Here is a 23096-nt window from a genome sequence, read left to right on the forward strand (position 1 = left end):
ATTTTTTACCTATATTACCAAAAAAAAATGAATTTTTTTTACAGACATGTAAAACATTATGAATTTTTTTTTTTAAATCACCTAAAATATCAAGTTTATCAAACATGTAAAATATTATGATTTTTTTTTTATATCACCTAAAAATATCAAGTTTATCAAAAACAAAATTCATGTTTTTATCGTATTATATAATTGTAACCGAAGTCTTTTTAGAAGATTATGTACTTGCAAAGTTATATTGGTTTTTTTTTTCCACTTACATTACAAACTACAAAGTCAGATAGGTTACAAATAACACAATAAAAACAATTAATTTAGTGAGAGTGGATTTAAACTATAATCGAGTCGCCGTATTACATGACTGGTTTACTTTGAGTCTACGTGTTTTCGCTCCAAACCGGTTCTTACGGTCAAACTAGTTGACCCTTGATAATACGACGACTAACTGGGTTAATTTGAGGACAAAGAGACTTTACTAAAATGTTCCTTATCCAAGTAAATTATTGTAGTTTTATCTAAAATTTTTATAATAAAATATATTTTTATTATCTGGCAACAAAAAACAGGTTTTTTTTGCCAGATATTAAATAAATCATGTATTTTTTAAGGATTTTTTCCTTTTTTTTTTCTTGTATGATATATTGAGCGTAATTTAAATGGACAGGAACTAGGAAAAAAAAAATGAATGTTATGAAATTAAATAAAATGTTATGACCTACCTGCAAATAACTATGGAATGTATAATACATTTGCATTTTGTGTGACTAACATATAAGTATATAACTATAAGCATATTAGCAGTTACTTAAAGTGCATGTAGATGTGGACATACACATAACATTATATATTTGATGCCAAATATATATATATACGTACATATGACTACATGAGTTTGCAAATATATTATATTAGCAGTTACCAATGAATTGGTGTCACATAATTGACATATCTTCTTTCATGAATTCATGAACACATCACTGTTTTCGCTTGGTATAAATGAATTTTGGTGTGCCTGGTGTCATAGAAATATAAAATATGTTTCTTGTTTCGTTTTGGCACAGAAAACATGATTTAACCATGCATAATTGTACGCTTATATGATTTAATTTTGACGTGTACAAAATTCTCATGTTTACAAATTTCAACAGCGCAGTCTTTCTTTTTAATTAAACGCAAGTGAATGAATTGTGCAACACATTGTCACCAACTCTTACTGCTTTATTATATGGTTGCTAGAATTTCTTTAATTTTTTTTTTACAAAAGTATAACCTTGCTCTTGCTTAGAAGGTCTTGTAAGGCCAAAAACAAAAGGGCAAAATCTAACGCTCATGAAATCATTAAAGCTATTCCACGATCAGCTTCACGATTATTATTAATTTTTATTTGATGTCATCTTAAGTAAACCTAATACCACCATGGAGAATAGTAATGAATATATATGACCTTTTGAGAAATTCTAAAGATCATAACAATATGATCCGTATAAGGAATTGAATTAGAAAATATTATGCTTTATTTTTTACTATACTAATCACAATCAAAATAGAAAATATTTATTAATTAATAAAAATTGACTATCGTAGTCGTCAGCTTCTTAAGCCCACTTTTGGTCAAACAATTAACGAGTGGGGGGAAAAATGAAGATGCAGAGAAGAGTGGTCAGATAAAAAATTCTGGTTTTGGGTCAACTTAACATATGCTCTCACCACGAACTTACTTTATTTAGGTCATGGTAAACGCTCAAATAGGGTAATTGGTCAAACATTATTGCGTTTGGTTTTTATTTGACGAACATATATTGTCCCATCAATTTCAATTCAAATATGACTTACGACAAACATGATTGTATATATTTTCTTTTAAATAATAGAATTAATGTACAAGTCGTCGTATTTGAGTTACTATTAAAGAAATCATGGTTCTAGTCGACAACACTTTGGAACGGTTAAAAACTTTAAAAAGTAAATGATAAATGTTACTACTTAAACTATAAATATGTAAAATGACATATTAGCACGAAATAGTGAAACCGTAGAATGGTGCAACATAAACTACAGTTACACACATACTTATTTGATTATTAGATAACCTGTGGATAGACAAATGAAATCAAAAGAATTCGAAGACCCACCAACCTTGTTCTAAAACAAATCATGATGCTAGCAATAGAAAATATATTATTATCACGAAAAAAGTGTTAATAAACATATCCTAAGATTTGAAGGTAAGACCGTAAGAAAAAAAAAACTGTATTATATCAGCATTTGTTATTTTAACTGAGAAAAGGCTACTAAACGGCTCGGCTAAGAGGAAAATTGCGAAAATTAGGACAAGGCACGTGTTGAATGACCCAGCAGGCAGGCACGGACCCGTGATTTATTACTCTCGGACAAATGAGATGGGTAGTTTGATGGTGTGTACTGTGTCGCTAATAAAAGAGGCCTGTTTCGGAATTACTAAATGAATTGGCCTTACGTGGAAGCTTCTCGTTGGTAAGTAGCCTTGTTGGCCGAGCCACCTGGTTGGTCCGGTCCGGCTGCGTAACAACCGGTTTATACCGTATTTTTATTTTATTTTGTCGGCATACCGCATTTTATATACAAACCGTCTCAGTCAGTCACATGAGAAACATGTACATTTGTTTTACGGAGAAAGTTGTAGGTTTCGTTTTCAGTACAATTGTGGCTATTTATTGGTTGCAAACTTGCGACCATATATTTTCATCTCATCACACCACTTATGAAGAGGTAGGTTTGGGCATTTTGATTATTCAGCTTGGATTATGGCCGTAGGTTCTATTCTCGGATTTAAGATTTTTTTTTTTTTTTTTGCCAACAAAAAAATTAGCTCAAACAAGCCAATTTGGTGGGAAATCGTTTATAAACAAAATGTGGTACGGACTTACACGCGCTTGGCGTGTTAAAGAGTCCGCCCTAACATTAGCATTACGAGGTACATAAATTAAAGAAAATTTAGGATTTAAGATTTTTTTCTATTTAAAATTTAGGTTCCATCCGAATAATTTAAATACATTTATGATAAATGTCGTAGATTTCGTTTTCAAATATTTAAGGCTAATTTATTTGTTTGTAAACCTGTAACCATATTTTTACCCTATATATATGGGATGATTGGTTTGGATTTTTTAATCTAATACTTTAGAGAGAAAAAAGAAACACAGTTAAAAGCTTTAGATACTGTATAAAAAAAACTGATATTAACAAGAACAAAATAAAATAAAATAGGATAAGAAAAATTAGGAGACTTGTAAAATAAAATAAAGCGGCTAAGTAATTAAAGTACGATTGGTAAAAATATAATTTCTTAAGACTTTAGAAAAAAAAAAAAAAACCTCTACAGTCTCCACCAAAGTTCCTTAAACAAAAGAAAAAGAAAAGGTTCAAATCCATTAATTTATCGTCTTATAGAAACAGATATCATGGAGAAAAAAGGACTATTGGGCTTTTTGTTATCAAGTGTTAGTGGACTTCTTGACTAGGGCTTACTATCTCTTAGAGTTTTTCTCCAAACGCTACCGTTTTGACCGGAGACCAAAACGCTTTTTGCTTTTCTCTCTTCTCGTCGGGTGAAGTCCTCCGGAGGCAAAAGAAGAAGAGAGTAGCAAAGAACTAAGAATGGAAAGCTTAGACACTAATTTTCCTGTGCGCCATAGAAAGATCTCCTTTGAATGTAAGGTAATTTTGGAAAAAAAATCTATCGAAATAAATTTCATTATTGGGATTTTGCCGAGATCAAAAAACACAGTCAGATCTCTCGAGAGAGTAATTTTTTATAGTGTTTGTTTTGAAAGGGAAACAAGACAGAGATTGTTATCTGCAGCTATGAAGATCATATCCTTGTGAGTGTTTCTTCTGTGTGTGTATCAGTATGATGATGAGAGGTTTACTTATTTTGATGTTTTTATGGGAACCTCATCAACATATATAACTTTGTTTTTTTCAGGTCATAGCAACACAGATTGGAGCCTTGGGAACTATATTGCATGCAAGGTCTCTCTCATAATATAATTTCATCATTCTATTGTCTTTGTTGCTTCTTCTTCAGGAGTAACATCTGAGTTATATGATGCTTCTTCTTAAGGAATGATCTAGTCATCTAGAGTAGTAGTGTTGTTGAATTTGTTCTTTAGTCTCAGTAAAATCTGAACTAGTTATTGTTTATGCTTCTAAGATTATTCTTGAGGAATGAAATTGCGTGTGCTTGATTTGCTTGGTCTCTATGACTTTAGCGATGATCTATATTGGTTAAGAAAATCTCTGAGTGATGTGTTTCTTTGTTGACAGGAAGGAAGAAGGGATGTCTGTTGAACCAACATTTAGTGTTTCAGTGATATTCGGAAAGCGAGATGAGGTAAAAAAAAAATATCTTATCCTACTTTTTAGTACATTCATAATTTCATATCAGCTAACTGAAACATTTTTTTGCCCATTATGATGTTTCTTGAAGCCAATGCTGACAGCGACTGCTCGAAGACTCATTGAACACATAAGGTCTCTCTCATCTTTCTCATTCCTTTATTGTTTTCTGTTGTCTGATTAAAGATGGAACACTAGGAAGTGATCATCATCAAACTGTCATAGTGATGCCATCTCTTTTGAATTCTTCAGTTCTGTTGTTCCCTCGAAGCCTCTGGTTCTTTCACTGGGCCTCAAAGATCATTCTTCGGTACATAACATTTTCTTAGAAGATTTATTTGATTCCTGGAATAATATACGAAAATAAAAAAAACAATGGTACTTAGAGATTCTGTGTGTGTGTGTTATTTTTGTAGGAGACGTTGAAGGAAATAGTTGCGACTGTGATTGAGAATCGCATTTGGTAATGCACTTTTGTAACAATTTAGAAGAGGATAGCGAAAAGATGTTTTATGTTTTACATTGATTTGGACAAGTTGTGTTAATTATTAAGAGACTTTTCAAACAAACCACAATTACATTTTCTTCACACAGAGAAACATAATTAAACAAAGAAAATAATAGTGTTTTGTATTCATATCACATTATAGATTACACACAAAGGTGGCTAAAAGGCAAACAGGGATAACCTCCCCCCAAAAAGAAGAAAAACGTTGTCGCAGTTGGCACATAATAATAAGGAACTTGTCAAATAAATTATACAGCCAATAAATATAGAAAACACACAAATTTCTCTCTTTCTTCTTTGCGGTGAAAGGGGAATTTTGTGTTTTTTTGCTCAAGATCCCTAGTTTCAACCCTGAGCCTATGACTTGTTCTTGTCTCAAAGGACTTATGAGACTCAATCATTTCTGTGTGTTAATGCATTCAACTGATTCTCCAACTGCAGAGCATAAGCAAAATATCATCATTTAGTAGTACGATGAATATGTGAAGTTTGTATCTCAAAATCTGGGCAATTGGTAAATTACTAAGTTTGTTTATTCATTACTGCCTATATGTTTATAAGATCCTATCTCAAAAGCAATTGATAGTGAATGAAGTTTATATGTTCTCATAAGACAAACCTGCCCATTTCTCTGCTTTTGTCTCTTTAGTTCTTCTGCTAGGCTCGAAAAGCTGCAAGATCAAAAAAATGTAAAGAAAACTAGTAATTTACTGTTGATGTTAAGTAACAACAGGAACGTTTTAGCTTGGTCATATAATCAAGCTGAGACATTTCATATTTAATTTCATGATTAGTAATCAGGATTTTGGTGAAAGAAAGAGATGGCTACAATATGTACCTTTGTTGTAGTAGCATGACTTGGGACTGGAGTTCTCTCTCTCGTGGCGTTGCAGGAGGTGTCTACATAGAGATGATATCAAATCTGGTTTAGTAATATGATCTGATTTGATGAAAAATTTAAAAACAATCTCCTTTTATTCTTCTTCTTCTTTTACCTGCAATAGCTCATCGACGCTTGTCTCAGGTGATCCAGGTTGCTTGGCTACGAAATGGAGACAAAAACAAACTCAGATTATTTATGTTGAGTTATTCTACAAAAACGGAATATAAGATCCTAGGGAAATCAATCTGATGATAGAATTATTAGTACCAGAGGTTTGCTCCACGTATTTAATTAGTCTCAAAATCTCTTCCTGCCAAGAGAAGAGTATTTAACTAACGCGAGTAATGACTGTAAAAGTAAATTCCCTTATGGTTTTAAAATTTACCCGTTGCATGGCGTTTTGCTGCAAAATCGACTGAACTGATGGGAGGATTGAGGCCGACGTAGCATTGAGGGAGCTCGGGCTGCTTGACCCTCCACCAAATGGTGTGAGTGTAGAGTTTGTTGGTCCCTAATTGTAACAAAAACAGAAACACATCTTCAGTTTTCTCAGACATAATTAAAAGTGTTCCACACATTGCTCTTTCATGGTATCTTCAGTTTTCTCTGGAAAGACTATATAGTTTCAACGAAGATTAATAAGCACATGAAGGTTATAGACTACAGTACTTGTTATACCTTAGGACTCAGATCTGCTGATGTGACCTTAAACCGTCCCTTGTGCTCCACATGCGGGACTTCTGTCGTCTCGTCCACTACATAAAAACATATTTAAATTGAAGAATCCACACGAATTACATGTAGACTAATGACTAATGAGCATATGGGAGATTACAGGAATCTCTCTTTGTGCGATACAATGATCCACTGTAGCTCCGTTCTGTTTGATATCTACGCTGCTGAAACTCCCTGCAGAAGTAAGTCAAAGTGGCTTCTAACATTAACTCATCATTCAAGTGCATAGAGCAAGAGCTTCAAAATCAATGAAGCATGTTTACATAGGTTGAAACACTAAAATAAGTACTGAGAATCCTAACCTGTCAGCATCATTTGTGATTCTTTTTGGAGAAAAGGTACTCTCTGGTATAATTGAACCGCTCAAAAACTTTTTCTGTTCGGCAATTACATGACGTGGTAATGAAGTGTTTTGCGCAGCAGTGTCCTCTTCATTCGTGGTATTGGCCAGAGATCCTATGGAAGCCTTTGTTACAAACTGTTGTCCAGAATTTACTAGATTTGCTTCTTTCCAATCAGGAGTAGTTGCGTTATCCTCGTCCTCGTTGATATCAAAGCAGCCTCTGCATCATCGCACAGGTAGAGAATAAAGTTTAATCCTTCGTTTAAAATTCAAAAACGTTGTAGCTATTCAATACTATACAGAAACCCTTGGAGCACATTTATCAAACTGTTATATTACTCAATGAAACCATCATATGTGCCAGGTGCATATAGAGTTTCAATACGATAATATCCTAACATGTAGGACCTAGAAAATAGAGACATAGAGAATGTGATGTACTTGAGTGCTTGAAGAGGCTTGATTGGAAATGAGGCGAAAGAACTATCTAGATCATGAATATCGTTCAGTTCGTCCTGAAAGGAAAAAAGGAAACAAAGCAAGACCTGTTGAGTTGACAAAAGATCACCACTTTATATGGATTCCCAAAAGCAGGCAAATAAGAGTATAGAGAATCGTTTTAAATCATACATCCTGACTAGGAGCTGTTGCTGAGCTGCTAGCCCTTTCTGGGGAAAGTACAGATTCTTCCTGTCTTTCACATTGCTTTCGGTTGAAGTCGGGCTCTTCAGCATGTGAACTATCATCATCCGAGATCTACAAGGCTAGCAAAATTAGTCCCCTATCATATAGAATTAACTAAATTAGAAAAACTATTAACTTACAAGGGCAGCTTGAGTTTTTAGGTCCTCGAGATTAAAATTCCAAGCGCTTATTCCCCTTATATATTCTTGCTGCAGAGAATTTAGAAAGTTAATTTAAAATTAATTCAAACACATAATTAAACTTAACTACGAGAAGATGTTTTTGCATTTCTCAGGATAAAAAATTTAGCAGCTTAAAGACTTATTGCAGAATATTGTCCAGAAGAGGGGTGTGAGTCCTAATCCTTGCCTGTGATAAGTGCGCTTCATATTCAGATTTGTTTTGCATTAGGAGATCAGCTTCCTTTGACTGAAAGAAAGAATTCACATATCAATCAAGCTTTTCCAGCAATTTCCTTCTCAGCGTGAGACATAATGAGTTTGGAGGATAGGCCAGAGACCTTTATTTGTCTATAGCGATCACCTAATGGAGGAAGACCATTTAGAATTGTTTTAACCAGGTAATCAGGTGGACGTGCTTGTTTGAAAAAAGGGTGTTTCAGAAGTTTTTCTGAAGTTGGACGCTTCTTCGGGTCCTTCACCAGGCATGTACCCACCATTTCCTTGAAGGCCTGTTAAGGCAAAGCAACCATTAAGGAAAGAATACACGACAAGCTAAAATGATACATACAAATTGTGACCACTCACGCACTTTTGAGAATCTTTTGTCTCTCTCGTAGTCAAGTCCAGGAGGTGCATTTTGTAACGTCATCAGCAAAACCTACCGGTGATTATCAGAAAATGAATACACAAATAAGTAGCGGAGAGCAGTGAAGATTAATACAAACCAAATAACATCATCATAACTTTACCTTCATTGGCGGATACTTGGAAAATGGAGCATGGCCATGTGCCAGTTCAAGTGCGGTTATTCCAAATGACCATACATCTGCTCTGTGACAGGGAAATATATTAGACAAAACACCTGCTTAACATGGTGGGGAAGTAATTTTTTTAGTATAAATGCAGAATTTATAATTTATATTCGCTTACTTGAAATCATATCCATGTAGTTGCTGCATGACTTCAGGAGCCATCCTGTGCAGAAACAAGCATTAATCAGAATTTTTGTCTAAGATGTATTTACATGTCCACAGAACATGGCATTACTAAAGAGTACCAGCATGGAGTCCCAACAAATGTATTTCTGGAACGTTGTCTATCTCCTGTATCAAACATGCAAGCTGATACTCCAAAGTCTGCTAACTTAACGGCACCATTGGAGTCCAATAAAATGTTTCCAGCCTGCAAAGGACGCCATATGTATTGATAAAGACGATAAGACATTCCCACCACTTAATAGAGGCGAGCAATCAACCGAAACGGCATTCATCGAGCGACAATTGAGGAATGTACTATACTACAGGATACTACAGGGAGATAATGCAAGCATATACCTTCACATCCCTATGAATATGCCCATGAGCATGAAGATATACAAGAGCTTTCAGAGTCTCACGAAGTAAAGTAGCGATAACAGGTTCCTCAAATCCATCTTGATAAGAAGACTTTATTATATGGAGACAGGATCCTCCAGCCATGTAAGGCATCACAACCCAAAGCTGGTGTCCAGTGGTAAATGAGCAATGAGCTTGCAACACATTTGGATGGTTGATCAGACTCATTGTTTGCACTTCTCTCCGGATCCCATCCTACAAACAATTCAGTTCTTATTCATTCGGATCAACAAAGACACGAAATCCCTGGGTGTTCATAACTACAATTTGACAGATTAAATAGGTGTTTTAAGGCAATTGAACTACGATTAGACTCGCTATATGAAGTGGTAAACCATGAAATAGGTAAAATAGAAATAAGAGAAGGCTAAAAACTATATTTGAAAATACACTCTGGCAAAGACCTACCAGATCGTTGTTGCACTTTTCCAGATCAAGAACCTTGATAGCAACAACCACATTAAGAGGTATACACAAAGCTCGGTGCACAGTGGCACTGACACCATCTCCAATTTCTTCACATAACTTGTAATCTTTTGCATTGAGAGGAAACTTTTTCTCTGAAACCGACTCCATAATTTTCGTTTTTGTAGATATGCTACACACCTTCGACCCCGTTATGTTTCAAGAAATTTACAAGAGAGGTCGACAAACGAGAGCATCAAACTGTGTGTGGTTTCTTCCAATTCGCCAGCATTTTACTATTCTTCAACACCGAGCAAATGCGGAAACATCATCAATTCCATAAACACCCAAAAACATAAAACTTATCTGCACAACAGAGCGATTCCAGTCAAAATGAAGAACAAGTATATTCATGTCATTCAAATTGATGGCACAGCAGAATCCAAATCCGAAAAACCTATCAATCAACTCATAAGCATCTTCTTCCGGGACACAAAGCATCTAGAATGTTACAAATTGATACCAATTTTATAACTCATAGTTTCCACATTCGTTCTCGTTGCTAAACAACTTAAGAATTCGATTTACGCAAAATTTTTAACCAGACATCTACAAATATAGAAGCGCATTAAGATTTCTTCTACGCCGCACAATTGATCATCACCATATCTTTCAGTCAGATTTGAGGGAAAAAAAAAAAAACTAATCATGGAAAATATAAACTAAACAGAGATGAGGAAGAGAAACAAAATCTGAAAAATCCTACCATTACAGAAACGAATTCGAATTCGAAAGCAAAAAGAAAAAAGAAAAACAAATCTGGGAGAAGAAACAACGCTGACCTCAAGTCAAATCAAAGGCGGCTTAACTTAAGCTGAGTTCTCCTTGTTGCTGCTGCTGCTGCTGCTTCTTCTATTATGCAGAAAACGAAAGCGACGTAGACACCGCCGTCGATTGCGGCAGAGCTTAATAATCTGCGATCGATCCGCTAAAGGAGACAAAATGATTTGAAATTGGAAGCACGAGAATAAAAATTAAGAATCTCTCGCTTTCTAATCTTCTCGTTATCGACTTCTTCTTTCCTCTCCAGTCCTCCTCTTCCTTGCGTTGGCGTTAGCTTTTCTGTCGTCTGGTTTTTGCTTAGCAGAAAGAATCTCGAGGGGGGGAGCTAAGAGAAACGGTTTAACCGTGTCAATATCAATAACCGTGTTTACTGGTTTAAATTCTTTACCGGTTTTTTCGTTCAGATTGACCAATTCACAAAATTAGAGGTTTATTGATTTGGGATTTGAATAGAGTTTTAAAAACTTTAAATGTTTGTGTAAAATATGTTTTTGTTAGATGAAGATTTTGTTAAACTCTATTAAAGTTTAGTGTTATTAGTATGTGATTTGTAAAAAAAATATTTAAATTCTTAACAAATTTGAGTTATTGGATACAGACTTTTATAAAATCAATAAAAGTTTTGTATTATTCAATTAAAACAAAAAAAAAAATCTAGGATTGTTAGTGAATTCAATTATGATGTTATTTGTTCATGATTTTATACATTTTTCACAAAATAAAATCATAGAAAATATCACAAAAATACAGAGATTGTGCGAGGACTTTACAAGATTTTTTAAAACTAATTAATAAAACTATAAAATACTCTCTAACAATTTCATTTATTCATTTTTGATGATTTTACTGAAGTCTTCAGAATTCTTTATAAATGGAAATCCAATAACATCTCTTAGTCGAGTTGGACGGTTGTACGGTACAACTTATACCTTTTTCACTTTAGATGTTATATAGTATTTTTATAATTTCTTGTATTATTTTCAAAAAATTTGTGACTATTAATGTCATTCCTAGATGAGATCGAATAGTACCTACATATATATAATTTAACAAAACTATTTCATTTTCAGATTGATGTAGTAAATGAATTATCATGATTCATGACCTAGCCAGTTTACCGAGTGCTGAACCGAACTTTCGATTTGTTTCCGGTTCTGTGAATCGACAAATATCGTACCAATACTCTAAATTAAGAAGAACAAAAAAAAAAAAAAGTAAAACATATCGGGCTGGCGAAGAGATGATTCATGATTGATTCACAAGGAGGAGGTGTTGCTGGGGTCAACCCCTTGTCTTGATTGGGTGGAAATTGCTTTCACGATAACTATTTTATTTATATAAAGCCAATAATAACCAAAGAAACAAACCAAGTCTTTGGTTAAAGTAATTTAACTAAATTCGTTAAAAAAACTTGCTAATTAGCGAAGAAAAAAAAAACTAATAATTTAACTGAAGTCAAATAGTTTTGCATAAATTTTTATTACAACTGATGGTTGATGACTTGATGTTGACAAAATTAAACTTTATTACAGTTGAAAAGAAGGAAAAGAAAAAAGAAAAAAAAAAGTTGATTGCAATTTCCTAAAATCGTGCCTTCGCATGTGCTTGGAAAATAAACATGGACAACATAATTCTCAGATTTTAATTGTATACTTTTTATGATGGAAATAACTCTTTTTATATATGCTCTAAAAATTTCTCTATACATGAATATAAGCTTGTATTCGAGAGAACATGCCAATTATAATGTTCAATAATGATCTTGTTCCAGGAGATGGATATTAACAAGTGGACTAATTAATGCTTGTTTTGTTATGCCCAACTTGAGTCGAACAAGACTGCATAACATACTAGATAATAATAGTATGGAGGGTCCATAAAAAAAACACTCCTTCTGTTTCAATATAGTGTTTGAAACAAACAAAATTTGAAATTAATAATTTAAAACAGCAAACAGTTTAGACCAAAAATAATGATATATATATCATTTGGTATATATGTAAAGTATCATTTGGTATATATGTAAAGTAGTTGTGATTTGGAAATTACGTTCAACAGAATCAAAGTTTTATATAATTATGGTGTATCGATCTTTTTAAGATTTGTTCTTGTTGGATTCAATATAAACAAACGCAAGAATAAATGTATTTCATTTGTCTTTTTTATTTTGTTAACCATTTTTCCCGTAAATCTTTATAATCTTCTGTGTTTTTTTTTTTTTATTATTATAAAATGTCTCCACCAAGTCGTCAGCCTTGACCCGGCAATTCCGAAAAACACGATGATTAGTACTATTTTATTATAAAAGAAAAAAAAAAGTAACTAATCCTTAAACAAAAGACAAGAAATAGATCACGTACGTTTCCTTGTCAAAGCCGCCTCCTCCTCTTGGTGCACAAGTAAACCAACTACATGATCACATCTATATATACGTAAACACTTACGCATGGCACATTCGATTCACATATATTTTATATATATATATATATATATATATATATACAAATACACACAGCAGAGTCAAGTCGTTTCAAGTTTATGAACAGAGTCAAGAATACAGAATTATTTACACATAGCAGCAGCGAAGAGCATATCATGACAATGCAAGATTTATCCTCTACGGTTTCGTTTAGCCCTAGCTTCAGTGTCTACGCTTCCGGTGACCTAGTCGAAGCCGCCGTTAGAGTTGTCCGCGAGTCCGAGAGTTATAATTATTCCGTTAAAGTTGACGGCGAAAACGACAAAGAGTTCGAGTTCGAAACATTACCGTTAGGTGACGAGAGCTTCTTCCATTTCCCGACGACGACTTTGAACCGATCATCCGACGATGATGACGTGGCAGCAGGTCGAGTCACGTCTAAGGATCTTTTCTACGGTGGATGGAGTGTTGATCCGCCTCTATCTTCGCCGTCTCAATCGCATTCATCGTCGGATTCTGACGATTTTTCGGAGGAAATGTCTCCGAGAAGATGTTTCTGGAGTCCGATCAGGTATCCGGCGAGAGGAGATGGCTTGAAGACGAAGAGCAAATCTTCAAGCGAGCAGAGACGGTGTCGTTTCAAGGAGCTTCTGAGGAGAAGCCACAGCGACGGAGCTGTTTCGACCTCTAGCGCTTCCAAACGGTGCCGTTTCAAGGATCTTCTGAGAAGAAGCCACAGCGACGGCGGTGGTGGCGGAGAGGGGTCTTCGACTTCGCCAAGCGGTAATGGCTCGCCGGTAGTGAAAGGGAGGAATAAAACGATGTCGTATAAGCCTGAAGTTGTTCAGAGAAGAAAGTCTTATTTACCTTACAGGCAAGATTTGATCGGCGTTTTCGCCGGGATGAGCAGATTCCGTCATTAATTAAAGTTTAATTAAGCATCTCCTAATTTTATTTTATTTTTTAATTACCATGATAAATTTACAAAGAGGTCCTCGTTTGCTTATAATTTTTCTTTTTTGACCATGTAAGACTTTTTTTTTGGGTGCTATTGAACTCCAAATATACTTGTGTTTTTGACATTTCCACACTTTGCCATGTGTAAGTAAGACTTTCGAGGAAATAGAGTGTTCACGAAAGGAAGAGTTTATTCCAGTGACATTCTTGAATAATTCTGTGGGCCGGCGATTCATTGTCATACAAGCACTTCAGTCCATCGGTCGTCTATATAGGTTGATTTTGAATACGGCTAGAGTGTCCTGATGTCTGATGATTAGGTCATATTGGTTATGATTTAGTGGATTAAACAAGAGATTCTGACATAGACTAATGTTGTGAACTTGTGATGCATGATTCTCTTAACGAACCATGATTGTTGCTACTAAACAGGGAAATATTCACCGTTAGCGTAACTTAGTTTTGGTTTCGCTTTTATGATGGTTTCTTTCTTGGATCTTTCCCCACTTTCCTCACAATGATCAAGAAAATACTTTTTTTTTTTTTTTTTTTTCATTTGATTAAGTTTAGTGGCTGCGAGAAAGCACAAGGTCTATTCGTCCGAGTCTACATTGCACTTTGCTAGTGATTTTTTGTTAATCAAACTATAGTCACTTTTGGACATTTCAATGTGGAGAACTCTCTTTATGTATCAAGTGTTATGGAGTCTTTTTGTTGTGACATTCCCTCTTGACTTCCAAGATAATAACATGCATTACTTGATGACTAGACAAATCAGTTCCTTTCAGTGAGAACATCCTTTCTTCTACGATTAGTCCACTTGTATTGTGACTAGTCTCCACTATATGTAATTAAGGAAGTTCCTGGAAACAAGGTTCATTTTATTTAGATGAATATATCAAAAAGTTCATTGCAAGCTATGGTTTAGATGCCTTATCCTGATCAGTAAGTGATCACATTTATTTCTCTCTTTTCAACATCAACAAAACTCAAATTCTTTTTTTTTTTTTTTTTTTTTTTTTTTTTTTTTTTTTAATTTAATCGTTTCAAAAAGATTAAAGAGCAGGTATATGTTTCTTGCTCATGCATACTAAGGCTTAATTAAATAATGATTGGTCAAGCCCGGTATATGTAGGCTTTTCTTCCTTTTCTATCTGAATCAATTATACAATGTCTCATGATACAAATATTAATCAAAAATGTTATTTATATATGACACATATCTCCTCATCTCTCATTTCCAACGGTAAACTCACTTACTCCTATTGAATTGTGAAATTCATTATTGATATCCGTTTAACTGAAACAAAGCAAATAAGTAAAGACAAGGCCTCAGGCGCCATCGTTCTTTTTCATAGTTTTGTCTGACATAGTGGTATGGGAGTGTTGACATGTTGCATGAAAATGTCGACATAGTTTCTTTATCCTCCCACACAATACATGTATATAAGTAGCAAATCAAACCCTTTGCACATTTTAAATTTCTCCTCTCTCCCAAACCTTGCAGAAGAAGAAGCTAGTAGTGTTTTTGTTTAATCGATTATCACCAAGGCGGAAATACGGGAGAATTCAAGTTGCGTGCATAATCATAAAATGTAGAGAGTGTGTTCGTTTTTTTTTTTTTTTTTTTTTCCTTTAGCTTAGTTCTCTTCTTTTTTTATTTTATTTCGCCATTAGTTATAATTTCTTCCTCATAGTTGATAGCATAAGCTCATGTTTGTAAACAATCTATACAGAGATGTTTTGTTCTGATCATCTCATGTATAGTTCACTTTTTGTAAACAATTAGCTCTACGTACGTGCATGTTCCTTGCTCTGTAAACTTTACCCCCTTTTGGGCTGCAGTTTCTTTAAATTTAAATGGCTCATCAGATTCGGAGACTGCTTTCTCATCTGCTTCAAAAGCTACAAAACAGGTAAAATATAAACATAAATTGATCTGTGGTGTTTATTTGGATAAGGTTAGTTAAGATATATATATTCAAGTATAGCCTTGTTTTGATGATAGGATCTTATCCTCTACATAATCCACACCCATCAGTCTCTTCTACATCTCCACCACTTGATTTTTTTTTTTTTTTTCTTAATATCCGAGAAAATTCAACATTCAGTAAATAATTATTTCTTCCTTACGTTTGAACCAATTCTTGTTATAGCTTTAGCGGCTATAGAAAACATTAGTGATAACTCAAACTCAGATATGGTGAGACCAACATATATATAGTTTAAAAATAACTTGTTGATAGAACTAGTAACAACATATTAGTCATAAATTTAACCTTTTACCCAAAAAAAAAAAAAAAAAAAACAGATTAGTCATATATAATCTAAAGATACTTTGGTCTACCAATAGTGAAATGATTTGTATATATTTTCTACGACATAAGAAATAATTGGATGTAATTACTAAGCAAATACCAATAGTATAGTGTTTCTTACGTAGACATAGATGGATATGCATATTCCTTGAACAATCACATAATATCAAAATTGGATATTAACATTTAAATAAGAATTGGGAAAAAAAAAAAGTTTGAGAGAAGTGCCACCACAAGAAAAGAGACTTTTGTATTCACCTCACCTTTCGCTTTCCTTATCTATGACTACGAGACCCCAAAAGCCCATCTCCCTTTGTTTAATTAATCAATCTTCATATAACAAAGATATACATTAATTATAATTAGGAAATAGGGATTACTCTTCATATATGCTTTGTATTATAAATATCCTTCCCTCTTCGCCCCTCTCATCGCCTGTCTCTTATCTTCCTCTCTTCTCGTTCCGTTTATCCGCAAAGGTACGCAGTCTGTGTACGCTGCACCTGCTTCAGTCATCACCTTCTCAATTGGGTATAGTATATAAAACTCAATACAATCCTCTCTCCCATTCTCTCTCTCTCTCTCTCTCTCTCTCTCTCTCTCTCTTAGACATTACATCTGTGGATTTTAGTACTTGTTTCTTTCGCATGTAGGGATAAACACTAATATTCGTATATATATACGTAGTAATTAATGTTCATATACATGCTTGTTATTTGTTTTTTTGGTCAATCACGTTAGAGAGAGGTTAGTGTGAGTCAGTGAGTGTACGTGTAAAGTAATTTCGCTTAACTTCCAAAAATCTTGGAACATACGTGTTTTTTCATTTCTTAATAATCCGTACTTTTTTTTAACGTGATGAACGAGGATATGAAAAAGAACTAAAGTAAATCCATTCAATAATTTTTTAAAAATCATTACAATGAAAAAACCACATTCCCACTATCTAAATCTTGACCCATCAGTCCATCATATTCCTACCTCTCATGCTCTCAAGTCTTAACCATTCAAATTTTCTAGACACGTGTAATTTGTGTCATGGCTAAAATACGTAATGGATAATGTGTGTAGTAGACGTGTAGAACCATCCTATTCTCTACTTAATTTGTAATGACGTTTACTGTTATTCAATTTTCACCAACCTGATGCCAATTTAGCCCCCAAGTCCGATACTCACCCCTAAATATTACTTAAATGTATACTAAAATGTGGTACTACTGTATATGATTTGAATAGGTGTGTTCATAAAAGTATTGTTGTGTTGTTGTTCATCTTCAAATCTTTGGAAATCTCATAGTTATAGTACAACCAGATCCGGTCTCTCTGTTTCCGGTCTAATTATTGGCTAATGGCCATATTATGTGTGAGAGTATTCTTTATTTCTTACTACAATTTAGATAAGTGGTTTATAATCTTTAGATATGGAATTAAATCCAAAGTTATAAATTAGAAAGATAATCTAAAAAGTAAATGTATATGTATATATATTATTTATAGTTATTTAATGGCCATATTATGTGTGAGAGTATTCTTTCTTTCTTACAATTTAGATAAGTGGTTTATAATCTTTAGATATGGAATTAAATCCAAAGTTATAAATTAGAAAGATAATCTAAAAAAGTATATGTATATGTATATACATCAAACTAAATCTTATATAATTTAATTATTTCTTTATATAAATTTTGACTACAAATACTAAAATTTATTATATTTCCAATTTTGAGATAAAATATTTAATATTATTTTCAAATAGATGATTTTTCTTGTTGTCAAAAAGCATTTCAAGAAATAAATGTATTATATATATATAGACAAGATACAAGTCCTATTTTGAGCATGTATCTAAATTACTAGTATTGTTTTTCTTTCTGGTTAATTACTTATTTTTGGAAAGGTAAAATAAACTTGCTTTTCTGGTAATTAAGAGAATTACTTTTTATTTATAAATAATTTGTTTTGGTCAAATAACTTGCACAGAGAACTGAGAAGGCATGGGAAACGAATCATACGAAGACGCTATCGAATCACTCAAGAAGCTTCTCATGTAAGTGAATATTGAAGATGTAGAAAACCAATGAAAGACTTCTGTGAAATGAGATGGATTCTTGAAAATTAATTATTGTTTTAAGAAATTGGGGGGTTTTAATCAAAATATGAAAATCAGTAATAAATAAATGGAGTTATTATTTCAGTTTCATAACGTTTCTTCTCGTGTAATATGCGGACAGTGAGAAAGATGAGCTGAAGGATTTGGCTGCGGCCAAGGTGAAGAAGATCACTGCGGAGCTTCAGACAGTCTCGTCATCCGACAGCAAAACTTTCGATCCTGTCGAACGTATTAAGGAAGGCTTCGTCACCTTCAAGAAGGAGAAATACGAGTAAATAAAAACTTCATCTCTCCCTTCTTCTTAATTTTTTTTTTGTTAAGTGTATAGTTTTGGTAATATTATCAAGTCATTTCATTGCAGGACGAATCCTGCTTTGTACGGTGAACTCGCCAAAGGTCAAAGCCCAAAGGTAAATAAACATAATAAAAAAATAAAAAAATAAGTTATTCAAATTTTTTTTTAAAAAAAACAAATCAAATCAAATATATTGCTGTTGTATATATATCACTATATGTTTAGAACTTTAGATTTATATGATATAATGGTCGTATAATATGAATTGTGCAGTACATGGTGTTTGCTTGTTCGGACTCACGTGTGTGCCCATCACACATACTAGACTTCCATCCAGGAGATGCCTTCATGGTTCGTAATATCGCTAACATGGTTCCTCCTTTTGACAAGGTAATTAAACACTTTATATATACATATATTTAGGGTAACTAAACACTTTATATTATACATCACGGATGACGGATTATTCTAGAACATTCTGACTCACACGGAGTGTTTGACTTTGACATATGAAGGCATGACGAGGCTTTTATGTTTTAAATATAATTTCAGGTCCAATATGCAGGAGTTGGAGCCGCCATTGAATACGCTGTCTTGCACCTTAAGGTCAATCTCTCCCGATATAAATATATATTCGTCCATCTTTAGACTGCTTTTGTGATTTTCTAAAGCTTGCTTGATTCATAGGATGCATGTTAGTTTATATCATTCTTACTTATTAGTTGGTATGACATGACTTTTATTCAAGGAGTCGGGAATTCTGCGATACGTAATGGGCCTTATTGGAGAGGGCTGTGTTTAGTGTGTATATATGTATTGTGAATTTGTGATTAATGTGATGTGAGTATATCCATCAATACCTATATAGATTGATGTTAAATGGAAATTTATGAATGTAGGTGGAAAACATTGTGGTCATAGGGCACAGTGCATGTGGTGGCATCAAGGGGCTTATGTCATTTGCTCTTGATGGAAACAACTCCACGTAATATTTTGTTTCTTATAGTGAATTTATATAATTATATAGGATATTGTGATGATATGTCTACTTAAATTGCAGTGATTTCATAGAGGATTGGGTCAAAATCTGTTTACCAGCAAAGACCAAGGTTTTGGCAGAAAGTGAAAGTTCAAAATTTGAAGACCAGTGTGGCCGATGTGAAAGGGTACGTATATATATATTCTCCATTTAGTTTTCACTTAAAACTTAAAATATTCATTAGAATATTAGATAGTCAAATTATTTATAACTCGTTTTATAGCATAATGTCATTATCTTAATCGCAATGTTTTCTAATATAAGTGTATGAAATATTGCAGGAGGCAGTGAATGTGTCACTAGCAAACCTATTGACATATCCATTCGTGAGAGAAGGGGTTGCGAAAGGAACACTTGCTTTGAAGGGAGGCTACTATGATTTTGTTAATGGCGCCTTTGAGCTTTGGGGACTCCAATTTGGAATTTCTCCCGTTCAGTCTATATGAAACAATACATCACCATGACACCAACACCATCACCATCACCATCAACATCACCATGATCATCATCATCATCACCAGCATCATCATATCGTTATCATCATCATGATCACCATCATCAAGATGTTAAATCTTATATAATTGCTGTTTTCAATTGTAATGCACCTTTACTTGCGATGAGCTTCTTTTCCTTCATCATGCGTCTTATATATATAATAAAAAAGGAGATCATATAAAATCATTTTCATAAATATCATTGCTTTGTCAGTAAAAAAAAGTTTATTTTGCTTTTGTTTTCATTAATTTGGTTTGCTTTATAATGGGAGGAATACAAAATCGTAGAAAATTTATAATTTTCATTTACGTATATTTTATTGAATTGCGAGATCGACATTTTCATCAAAAATGTTAAAACAATTGTCTAGATTAGAGATATGGCTACCATACTACACCAAGACTGATCTGGAAAATTTTGGAAATTATTAACTCTTCATTTTCATTTCACATGACTTACATGTCCCCATGTAGATCATCAACAACCCTCCACTTGGAATACAGCTTCATATGTAAGTAGTATCATGCATTGCGCAGTATATAACTGTCTGAGCAATAAAAATCAAGGAGGGAGTAGGGGGACAAGCCTTCAAAGAACATAATAAAAATCAAAGACAAAGAACATAAATTAAACTATTAAGATGGGGGACAGCTTTGTCATAAAAATTTATATTGGAATTTTTTAGGGAAGTGTGAATATTTGACCCATTATATTGTCTGACCACTAGTATTAATTTTTTTCGTTTATAGTTAAGTATCGTCAGGGCAATCAAGGTTTGTGTCTAATTTCTCATTTAAATACAACCTTAGTTAGTATCGGTTTTGACTATCATCGGCATTTGAAAATAAACTAAGGTGAAAACGTATAACAATTACTAATCAAATAACATGTACTAGTTTCTGTATACATTTATGGCTTTCTTCTTTTCAAATTTAGATTAGATTAAAGATGTACATTATCTCAAAGTAAAACAAATACATTGTATACAACTCCTAGCCTACCGTTATCTTTAGACAATTAGTCTCGTTTAGTTTTAGCTTATAAGTTATAACTTGAACCAATATATAACAGGTTTATATGAACACCTCACACAAAATTAGCCAAATGTTTGTTTGTTTTTGGCTTAAGGAAAGAAAGTCAAGAAACAAATATAACATTAATATATGCATAGAGTTTTAAGCATATACATTAAACCCAAGAAAGACGTTCAACTAATTAAAAGACTTAGCCAAATCATACACTACGACATCAACAACTTTTAAACTAAGATTGTTGATGTATTAGTGTTTGATCAGCTTTGAGGATAACAAAACATAAACGATCAATACTAAAAAAACAACAAAATTAACACACATCAAAAACAGTGCCCGTCTATAAAATCCATCATGTTGGTGAGTGTACTTAGCTCAAACTCATCCTCATGAACCCAAAGTGAACTCAGGTAGTTGCTTCCTTGACGATCTTCTTGAATTACATCTCCGAGAATATTATTGTTACCGTCATCAATATTCGTGATTTTCGTTGCTTCTGATGTTTCAGTAGGATTCTGGAGATTGATCTGATAAACAATATCACCATTGCTCTGTTTGGTCTTCGGATCTTTGATTCCTAGTTTCTTACTAAGATGCGTGTTCCAATAGTTCTTCACTTGATTATCCGTTCGACCCGGCACTCTTTTAGCAATTAAAGACCACCTATAATTATTTAAATACACATTATCTTAAAATAATTGTACTAATACTAACTATCATGTGAAAGTAAGTTAAGAGAACAAAAACATGTGTTACCAAGCAAGCTTGAGAAGTCAATCACGAATATTTATAATTATTTACAGCCATGAAAAATGGATAGGAATGTATTTATGATTAATTGAGTAGATAAATAAGTTTAAGTAAATTTTGTTTAACAAAATTAAACATAACGTAAAGAAGGTATACCTATTACCAAGCAACTTGTGGAGCCTAATGATAAGATCTTCTTCTTGCTCGGTGAAATTGCCTCTTTTCACATTTGGGCTGAGATAATTCATCCACCTCAATCGACAACTCTTTCCACATCTCTTTAAACCTAATAGACATATATACATACAAACTTATTCATCTATGAGGATCTTCATTCATTTTTTTTTTAAAATGTAAGCCACTATCTTAAGTACATCATCAAATTCAACAGTATTTAACTAAAATTTAGAGACGCATGATATTCCAGTTTCAACAACTAACGAGAAAAAAAAAAAAAAAAAAAAAAACAACTAACGAGAATACGAGATGATAATATAGAGTTAACTTATGATTAGAAGGCATGCGAATGTAAAACAATAGAATATATACAACCCTTAACGTTAAACCATTTATGTGACAAAAAATAAATCATATATAATGTTGAGTTTTGCCCCCACCCAAACACAAAAAGAACAAAAGAGAGACAGAGAGAGAGAGAAAGAGTACCAGTCTTTTTGGCAATACGATTCCAATGGCCTTTGCCATGAGCTTTGACATAATCCATGAGGATCTTGTCTTCTTCTACTGTCCACAAACCTTTCTTGTACTCATTGTTTCCCTCTTCTCCAGTACTACTACTTACTTTCTTTCTCATTCTTTTTGTTTCCTTGGAAAATAGACGAGAGAGAGATCATAAAAAGACAGAGAGAGATAAAGAGGTTCAGTGAGTAGTTATTCGATGGAGTTATTAAATACTAGTACTACAAGTTCAGAACCTAGTGGAATATTTTATGTATAAAGTATAAAAATAATTACGTGAGTATTTAATAACGAGACATATCGGTATAAATACAAATATTAATGATTATAGACTTATTAGATAATGACATAAAATGTATTGATTGTGTCTAGCATGTGATGATGATTGTAAATAATAATGGACTTCTGAGTTCCAAGCTGGTAATTTACTGATCATACAGATTAGTTTAATGACTTAATCTAGATTTCTCACTAAAACATGAAAACATGGACCGCTTAAGATGGTCTTGGGGAGCACAAAAATCACGTGTATGTTCTAAAAGATTCGGTTTTGATCTTAGAGCTCTTTCGGCATCGAAGTTTCATGTGTCAGGCTAGTCTTTAAATATTTTCTTTAATCTTGATTAACT

At 33.3% G+C, this 23096-nt stretch overlaps 5 protein-coding genes and 1 long non-coding RNA gene across 9 annotated transcripts; 4 read left to right on the forward strand and 2 right to left on the reverse strand.

Annotated features, from left to right (window-relative positions):
• Nucleotides 1–3457: 3457 nt before the first annotated feature.
• On the forward strand, nt 3458–4946 carry LOC104769710 (uncharacterized). The gene is made up of 7 exons (XM_010493982.3): nt 3458–3696; nt 3813–3860; nt 3965–4011; nt 4306–4372; nt 4469–4512; nt 4630–4687; nt 4794–4946. Exons 1-7 carry the CDS (start codon nt 3637–3639, stop codon nt 4842–4844), a joined length of 375 nt encoding a protein of 124 aa, XP_010492284.1. The 5' UTR covers nt 3458–3636; the 3' UTR covers nt 4845–4946.
• On the reverse strand, nt 4935–10930 carry LOC104735490 (serine/threonine-protein kinase BLUS1). Its single transcript, XM_010493983.2, has 21 exons — nt 10354–10930; nt 9515–9877; nt 9047–9301; nt 8770–8894; nt 8643–8687; nt 8462–8543; nt 8302–8370; nt 8051–8221; nt 7900–7959; nt 7671–7739; nt 7477–7602; nt 7288–7361; nt 6806–7066; nt 6604–6677; nt 6447–6523; nt 6154–6279; nt 6036–6078; nt 5881–5927; nt 5724–5785; nt 5505–5556; nt 4935–5320 (listed from the first exon to the last, which is right to left on the reverse strand). The coding sequence occupies exons 2-21, from the start codon at nt 9680–9682 to the stop codon at nt 5279–5281; spliced, it is 2028 nt and encodes a 675-aa protein (XP_010492285.1). The 5' UTR covers nt 9683–9877; nt 10354–10930; the 3' UTR covers nt 4935–5278.
• A 208-nt stretch (nt 10931–11138) lies between these two features.
• On the forward strand, nt 11139–11622 carry LOC147918505 (uncharacterized). The gene is made up of 2 exons (XR_015592872.1): nt 11139–11270; nt 11425–11622. It is a non-coding gene; the product is annotated as an uncharacterized LOC147918505 (long non-coding RNA).
• Nucleotides 11623–12812: 1190 nt separating this feature from the next.
• LOC104769712 (uncharacterized) lies at nt 12813–13855 on the forward strand. The gene has a single exon (XM_010493984.3). It carries the CDS (start codon nt 12893–12895, stop codon nt 13694–13696), a length of 804 nt encoding a protein of 267 aa, XP_010492286.2. The 5' UTR covers nt 12813–12892; the 3' UTR covers nt 13697–13855.
• A 2419-nt stretch (nt 13856–16274) lies between these two features.
• Nucleotides 16275–20183, forward strand: LOC104769713 (beta carbonic anhydrase 2, chloroplastic). Of its 3 annotated transcripts, none has more exons than XM_010493985.3 (9): nt 16275–16579; nt 18029–18095; nt 18280–18429; nt 18520–18568; nt 18727–18843; nt 19006–19059; nt 19353–19438; nt 19514–19619; nt 19774–20183. In XM_010493985.3, the coding sequence occupies exons 2-9, from the start codon at nt 18043–18045 to the stop codon at nt 19936–19938; spliced, it is 780 nt and encodes a 259-aa protein (XP_010492287.1). In that variant the 5' UTR covers nt 16275–16579; nt 18029–18042; the 3' UTR covers nt 19939–20183. The 3 variants fall into 3 exon arrangements, with proteins under 3 accessions (XP_010492287.1, XP_010492288.1, XP_087361083.1); XM_010493986.3 differs by having other exon boundaries at nt 16299–16527; XM_087504957.1 differs by having other exon boundaries at nt 16486–17945.
• Nucleotides 20184–21124: 941 nt separating this feature from the next.
• LOC104769715 (transcription factor WER-like) lies at nt 21125–22698 on the reverse strand. 2 transcript variants are annotated; one of them, XM_010493989.2, is made up of 3 exons: nt 22435–22698; nt 21925–22054; nt 21125–21681 (listed from the first exon to the last, which is right to left on the reverse strand). In XM_010493989.2, the coding sequence occupies exons 1-3, from the start codon at nt 22580–22582 to the stop codon at nt 21342–21344; spliced, it is 618 nt and encodes a 205-aa protein (XP_010492291.1). In that variant the 5' UTR covers nt 22583–22698; the 3' UTR covers nt 21125–21341. The 2 variants fall into 2 exon arrangements, with proteins under 2 accessions (XP_010492291.1, XP_019097623.1); XM_019242078.2 differs by having other exon boundaries at nt 21176–21681; nt 21925–22046; nt 22435–22621.
• Between the last annotated feature and the right edge of the window lie 398 nt (nt 22699–23096).

This window comes from Camelina sativa, chromosome 20, assembly GCF_030686135.1.
Source record: "Camelina sativa cultivar CO46 ecotype springtype chromosome 20, ASM3068613v1".
Lineage (NCBI taxonomy): Eukaryota > Viridiplantae > Streptophyta > Magnoliopsida > Brassicales > Brassicaceae > Camelina > Camelina sativa.